The sequence below is a fragment of the Atta cephalotes genome, assembly GCF_000143395.1.
Source record: "Atta cephalotes unplaced genomic scaffold scaffold00004, whole genome shotgun sequence".
In the NCBI taxonomy this organism is placed as follows: domain Eukaryota; kingdom Metazoa; phylum Arthropoda; class Insecta; order Hymenoptera; family Formicidae; genus Atta; species Atta cephalotes.
Window position 1 is genome coordinate 6,967,985 of NW_012130068.1, and position 8,060 is coordinate 6,976,044.

An 8,060-nucleotide genomic window follows, 5' to 3' on the forward strand; every position below is an offset into this window, starting at 1 on the left:
TTGTCCGTCGTCGACTAAGTTAATTAAGTAATTATACACTAGTAAGTAGAGTCTTTCTTTCTCGTCGTACACACACTCTATNTATAGTAGTTCGTTCTCTCTCTCTCTCTCTCTCTCTCTCTCTCTATATATATATATATATATATATATATATATATATATACAAAAATATATTTATAGAATATAAACTTATTATGTATTTATATGTAGGACACTGATCATTTCTGCTTCCAAAGTATTATGGTTAACGTATGATAGACCAATTTAAGATAATAATATATAAGCTTATATAGTATAGACTTTATTCATTACGTTAGTTAACATCATTATAGCATATTATGTCAATGAAAAATCTGAAAGATGTTACATGATCGCAGGTCTGTATTCGACATGGCCGAATCAGTGCTCTACGTTTGATAAAATCGAATCTGATAATCAGATGACGATCAATCTGAAGGGCGAAGACACACTCAAATAAGCAAAGTGAGCACTAAGATTCCACGGAAACAATGAAACGAGCAATTTCACGAGGTGACATCCTCAGATAAAGATGTACGGAGATCGAGCAGTCAATCGATGAAACATTTCGTGTGCGAGATACAGATAACGTGCATCCTTACTTACAATAGGATACAGCGGCTGAAAATTGGTAGACGGCTTCAGCTTGCCAGTGAATGAATTATATTGATAAAACGGCATTTTTCACAATTGCGCAATCAACAATTACCAGACGACGACTTCGTTGTGCCTCTGCACAACTTTGCAGTCATAAACTGTCGTAAATTGTAGATTCTGCAGCCGCAAGTGGCGCAGCTGTAAACGGACATGATTCTTTGGCGGGAAGACAAACGACACAACAAAATTGATGATTTTAGCAGAGATAAGAGGTTAGTAATGAGAAAGATCAAAAAGAAAGAATCTTAAGAAAAAAAATTTCCTTTAAAATTAATAATTTTCTATTAAATCTTCCATCGTTTCATTACACATAAAATGTACATCCTTAAAATTCTTATCAACAAAATGAAAAGAATTTCAAATATTTTATAAATCAATGATTCGTGCAATCTATTTAAAAGATGATGGCCCGAATTCAAAACATGCTTTCATCGATAAAAGCATATTTTATCTCTAAAATTCTATAGTATGCATAATGTAAATTATAGCATGTTAGTGCGCTAACATTAGGTTTGTTCGCGTCGCAAGCTCCAACATGCTACCACAGCTCCTATTCACTTTATCAGCGCGTTGGAATGAGTAAAAACTACGGTAGGAGCATATTACAACATGTTGGAGCAACGCTAACAAACTATTGTTGTAAGCGCATTCTGAATACGGCTCTATGTTTAAAGAGCCAGTTTTAGAAATTTTCAGTTCACATATGACTGCGGTTTATTTGATGCTTCAAATACTATAAAGCATGTCTAGCACTGCCCAGTAAACGAGAATGGATTAAACTGGATTGAACTGGATTGAAATTTTTTTCTATTCGAATGCGTATTTTAAATAGCGAATACTTTTTTTGGATTTAATTGGATTCAATTGAATGAAATTAGATTCAATTGGATGCAATTGGAAAACTGCATTTCTTATTCAAAATTTTTAATGGAACAATATTCACAATGTTTGTTGCACAGAAAAAGTTAATATTATTTTTAGATTGAAAGGCATAGAAATATGCTCCATGTAATTCCTATAAATGAATAAAAATGCATTCAGGATTGAAAAGCATTCATTTTAACATTCGTGAATCAATATTTCTGAAAATCCGAATCCATTTCAATTTATTTTAATCTATTCTCGTTTGCTGGAAAGAGCAAGATGCATCCCTAAGCAGAGGGGGAGGGAAGGAGGTAGGATGGAAGTCGCTTTGCGTAGAAGTCGTAGAACTCCTCCAGGAAGGAAGACTAGGAAAACTTCTAATCTTTAGAATTAGAAAAAGACGAAGAATAAGTTGAATTGAGATTAAAGTTAATCTACATTGGTAAAAACGGGCAAAAGGGGAATCCACTTTTATAAATAAAGGTGGATTAATTTTGTGTTTCTCGATACTCGCGGCGCTTGTGAACTTTGCAGTCCTGCGCATAATGAGTATAAGACACGCAGACAAAATCGCTTTTACAGATTTAAGTTATGTTTGATACTTCTTCCTTTGGCGTACTCATTATGCGCAGGACTACAAAGTTCACAAGCGCCGCGAGAATCGAAACTTAATTCAAAACGCAAAATCGGCCCATGTTCTAAGGACTGATTAGACTGAATGGAATCTTCTTAGGTCTGATTGCACCAACGTTACTTTGATTTTAAGCAAGCTTAAAACTCTCTATCTCTTTCTCTTTTTCGGCTTTAAAGAAAGAAACTGTTTTAAGCCTCGCTTAAAGTTAAAGTTGGTGCAATCAGGCCTTAGTCTTCTTTTCTGTGCGCCCTTAATAAGCAGAAATAAAACGTTATTTTTTCAAACTTTTTTTGTTAATAACTTTTTAACGAAGGATGAGCGATAGCTAAAACTTGTTGGAGGTCATAATATGTCAAAGTCGAGGTCATTGGAGTTTAGTTTCTTAATTGATGATTTATCGCAAAATGTATAATTATATTTAACAACTCCCAATCTTATTTCACAAAAAAGATGTATGAAGAGCACAAGCATGGCATGAGATGTATTTTTGTTATCCAACAATTCGCTATCTTAACTAATAAGACTATCTTCGTCTTCAGGAATCAGATAGGCTGTCGTTCGTGGCTATCATGGTTGCTTCTGATTGTATAACGAAAAAATGCCAATGATAGACAGCGCACGAATCTATCTTGCTTTCAGATTCGATCTCCGACAGATTCATTTTCACGCGCTCGTAGCTCCTCTTTGGCCATCTGGCAAACCATCAAGAGTATCTAGTGCCACAGTATATACAATAGCGCAACTCTCCTGATTTTATATTGACCAAAATGGAGTGCACATGCGCGAAATAAATAAGTTGCTCAATATCGTCTAAACTTCTATTTCACTTCTTTTTTTTTCGTTCTCTTCTTTAGGGCCACTTAAATGTTCGAGTAGCTGAAATACGAATCAGAGAAAAACATAGAAGAAAAGAAAATCATGATTAGTTTAGTTTAATTAGTTTAATTTAATTTATTGCGAAGTTTTATGAGAATGACCACATCTTAACAGAGTAATAGACATAAAATGATACAATAGACATAAAATAGACATAAAATGATACAATAGACATAATATAATAGATATAACATAAAATAAAATACAATAGTCATAATATATTAGTAATTTGCAAATGATTAGGCGTTAGCAAAATTGCTGTTACAAAGCCCATCAGCAACAAAACCGGAAATAAGACAACACTTCAATGAGAAATGAATAATTAATTGAAATATCACACACACACCAATTTCGTCAGTCTCGCTTAAATACTGTGAATGATATATAATTGCTGGATTGCTTTCGTTTTAGCTAGAAAATCTGCGTTCTGTGTGATGCAATTCTAATAATTTACTAAAACGCAAGTGATCTAGTAGAAAAACAAGCATCGTATGCTGCAGTCTTTAATTAAAATATTTTTAAATAATTTTTACAGTATAATATTTGTATCATACAACATTTATATAATTTTATATTTTATTATTTTTGTTTTTTTTTTGCATACATTTTTTTGTAATTATGAATTTCTTTTAGTTTTATTACATTTAGATTAAAAAAAATTTCATGTATGTTAAACGACCTAAAGAGAGCGAGAGAGAGAGGAAAAATAAAGAGCACTTAAGAAAGAAATTCAGATGGCGTTATTAGGGAACTCGTTTATTTCGCGCATGCGCACTTCATTTTGGCAATACTAACATCAAAGGTACTGACAGAGAATTGCACTATTGTATATACTGTGTTTGCGCCATCAGAATCGAATCGGAATTCGAAAGTGTACAGATTCTCTAAGTAGAAATTGGCCAAAGCCCCAGCATGATGTGAAACTGGAAATAATGTTTTGGAAATACGCGCCCCGCATTTTTAGAAGGTCTCTAAGGTGCAGTCGAGAAGACGCTATTAGTATTACAATTTGTTATTTTATCCTTTTACGTCTAATAAACAATGATGATAGAATGATAGAAGTAGTGCTAATAGTGTCTCTCCGAACGCATAAGCGCGCATTTCCAAAACACGTCATTTCCGGTTTCACAAGTCTGAGTTTCGACCAATCTCTACTTAGAAGATCTCAAAGAAAGTGTGTATTCTTCTAGATCATCCTATCAGACTTTTAGCTTAGTTAGAAGAACATCAATAGAGTAGCAAGCGCTCATTCAACTACTGAGTAGCTCGCTGCAGTTTGCTGAGTGTTGAACATAGCCAATGACGCTCTACTGTTGGTAAAACGTGGAACATGTAACATCATTAATTTGCCACGCCAACCTAAAACACTTGTTAACTCGCATAAAAAGTGAGGTTATAAACCTGTGTTATACAATAACTAATTCATCAGTAAGTATGTCATTATCTGAATATAAAATATAATAAACACTTTAAATAATTTTAGACTTGATATCACTTGTGTAAATGAAAAGCAACTTGTGATTATTTCATTTTCAATATGAAATGTTAATTACAGAAAATATGATTTTGTATTTTTAGCTATGAGTCTATCGATCATAAAATCTATTCAATAATGTGCTTTTGATTTTCTGTTTCTTGTTTTTTTTTTGCTATTTTTTATACCTTGAGCGGAATCCATAGACGTTGCTAGAGATTCGAAATAATCTTAAGTTAACGCATGAACCAATCAGAGAGTCTATTAGATTTCTCTTCATCTTAAGACATTGTTTGAGATTAAGAATGGATATAGATTCTGACTCTTGTCTTTTTATCTCTTATTTTTCATTTTCTGTCATCCAAAATAAAATTTAACAAACTTCAGAAGAAACGTGGCAAAAAATATATTCTCGATAAAATAATCGCAAAGTAAAAAGCAAGAAAGATAGAAAACAAAGAGCACATTATATGATTAATTAAAAAATTCACAGGTATATTCAGCTCGCAATTTCGCATCATTGTCGTAGGTAATAAAAAATTAGTATCTGAAAAGGTTTTACTTTACTACAGAAAAATTATCACAGATTGAGATAAGATCTTGAAAATTTTTAATTTTTCGTAGATATTTGTGGAACATAGAATGTAGTCTGTTTGTTTTAAAAATTTTTAGTTTTTCGTAGATATTCATAATCGGACATAGAGTGATGTTGAGGGCGGAGAATTTCTTAGTTTTTCAAACAAATGAAAGTGACGCCACTCTCGTCCCATTATAAATATCTATGAAAAAATAAAATTTCTAATATCTTGTTTCAATCGAAGTGCAGTTTTCTGCCAGTCTCATTACTTTGCCCTGCAAACGAGAATGGATTGAAATGAATTGAAATGGATTCAGATTTTCAGAAATATTTGATTTATGAATGTTAAAACAAATGCTTTTCAATTCTGAATGCATTTTTATTCATTTATAGGAATTGTATAGAGCACATCTCTATGCCTTTCAATCTAAAAATAATATTAGCTTTTTTTGTGCACACAAACACAATTGTGAATACTATTCAATTAAAAATTTTGAATAGGAAACGCAGTTTTTCAATCCAATTGCATCCAATTGAATCCAATTAAATCCAAAAAAAGTATTTGCTATATAAAATACGCATTCGGATAGAAAAAAATTTCAATCCATTTTAATTCATTCTCATTTGTTGGGTGAATAAAAAAGTGAAAGGATCAGAAAGAATTAGCATAGAAAATATGCGTTAATAATCTATATAATTCATCATAAATTATTTTCCTTTATTATATATTATTCTAATATAAGAATATTTATAGAATTATCTTGTAACGATAGTCGCGTGTGTCCCTGGCAATATTTAATCGATATGTATTGTTATAAGCTCAACTTTACTCATTTTTGTAAAAAAAAAATCGCATAATTTGTTCGTTATTATATCCGAGATATCTGAAACTATATTTTACCGAGCTAATACTACATCTCGTGCACTCGTGCTGCTTCGTGTAAAATGTTAGTTTCCCGAAACTAGCGCACTCTAGCAATGTTACGAGGTTAGATATAGTTGCAACAGTTGCAAGTCTCCAAAAGTTGCAAGTCTCTCGTGTAAAAAGGTATTAATTACGTCTTATAATAATATTTTTCTGTAATCTAATTATAAGATATAAACAGGATTTCAATAGAAAGATTATGTTAGGCTCTAATATTAAGAATTTTAGCTTCTTACATATGTGAACATGTCACATATCTCACTTATGATTCTTTTCATTGAGATTATGCTCATGTTCATAATGACGCCTTATATTTAAGGCTTCCTTAAATTTATCTTTAGATAATTCTACAAATTATTTTGGTTACTAAACATCTCAAAATAAATTTAAGAATGCCTTAAATATAAGGTCTATTGGTCTGTTTTCTGTTCCTGTGAACTCTTAAATATCAAACATACACCTATCTTACTTTTCCAAAAGTGTATTTAATTCAGTCACAAAAAATATACTTTATTTACAGTATCAGAGTACAGACATTATTTCACATGTAAGGATATATTCAAACTTGCATATCCGCATAAACATATGCATAAAGAAAATTACTCATTCACATTTCTCTTATAAAGTCACACATAAAGTGCGATTGGATAATTTTCTTTATGCATATGTTTATGCAGCTATGCAAATTTGTGTGGATATACTCTAACGCATACTTATGCTGTGGAACATAATATTAATAAATAAAATGTTATCTACTTTGTTTCAGGTGTCATGAGTGATGTCATGAGTGAGATACTGTTAATACAAATGATTATCTAAGGAAACATTACAGATCCATAAGTATCTTTAGTTCCAAATTTGTATTGCCAGGTATGATACATATTGAAGGTATTTCTTTCTTTTTGGATGTAATTTAGATTATTATATACAAATGATAAATATGTAAATATAAATATATTATATAGAGCAGGCCAGATTTTAGGAACTGTAAATTGTTGATAAATGTCTCTTAAATACATATTCTTAAATACATATTCTGCTAAATAAATCAATTCATACTGAATTGAATCAATTGACATAGATTTCAGCGATTTATTTCGACCAGGGTATCAACACTTTACAGTCCCTGATGTAGGGGATATACAAAAATATATATCAGCTTTTAAACAATTAACTAAATTCACAAAAATGTATATTATGTATTAACTTAATTAACTTTTTTTGCTTATTGATCATAATTGCTTATTTTATTGCTAAATATATATATATATATATATATATATATATTATATCTTGATATCCTAAATTATTTATCAGAGCATATGCATCCAACTGTAACAAATTGCATTATGAAACGCATCCCTAATATCCTCATATAAATTTCAGGATCTTTGGATTGGAGGGTCTCTTATTTGGATTTATTCCAATCAATAACACCATAAAAAATTCAGTGATTGCATTATCCTGTGAAATCAATGGTATTGAGCTCTATATTACATTATTATATCATGCTTACAATGTAAAAATTTTCATTAGGTTTCATAATTGACATTAATAAAATATTAATCAATGCCATAGACGTCTATGGCTAAATCGTCGTGACCAAGCACAAATTGTTTCAATGACTTTCCACTATGGCAGCCCTATCATGCACTATTTTATCGACAGAGTGCTCGCGTTCAAGAAATCAAGAGACATCATGGCTGAAAGATGTACATATACCTTGTGATTTGCAGCAATGTGTTAATTCATTTCATTGAATTCCATATATAACAGATATGCTATAACAAATATCTATGGTAAAAAATCAAATATATATAAAGACAAGAGAGGAAGAGAGAGAGAGAGAGAGAGAGAGAGAGAGAAGAGAGAGAGAGAGAGAGAGAATATAGTACTAATTTACTTTTATTGTAGTTGTATATATGATAGATATACTAGTAACTAAATATACCATAGTAATTAAATTAGGTACTTTAAATTTACTAATTAAAAATTAAAAACTTAGTAGACTATTACTAGTGGTTGGTTAGTAATT

The 8,060-nt window shown here is 31.0% G+C and overlaps 2 protein-coding genes across 5 annotated transcripts in view; one reads left to right on the top strand and one right to left on the bottom strand.

Annotated features, from left to right (window-relative positions):
* Window positions 1-768, bottom strand: part of LOC105626025 — a 2,261-nt gene extending 1,493 nt beyond the window's left edge. For 3 of the 4 annotated variants that reach the window (XM_012207336.1, XM_012207337.1, XM_012207335.1), the window contains exon 1: window positions 625-768. In XM_012207336.1, coding sequence (XP_012062726.1) covers window positions 625-699 — 75 coding nt within the window. In that variant the 5' untranslated portion in view covers window positions 700-768. The remainder of the gene's footprint in view (window positions 1-624) is intronic. The other variant, XM_012207338.1, reaches the window with a different exon arrangement.
* Window positions 769-7,659: 6,891 nt separating this feature from the next.
* The window catches only part of LOC105626173, a 5,562-nt gene continuing 5,161 nt past the window's right edge, over window positions 7,660-8,060 (top strand). The window contains exon 1 of the mRNA XM_012207484.1: window positions 7,660-7,737. Coding sequence (XP_012062874.1) covers window positions 7,660-7,737 — 78 coding nt within the window. The remainder of the gene's footprint in view (window positions 7,738-8,060) is intronic.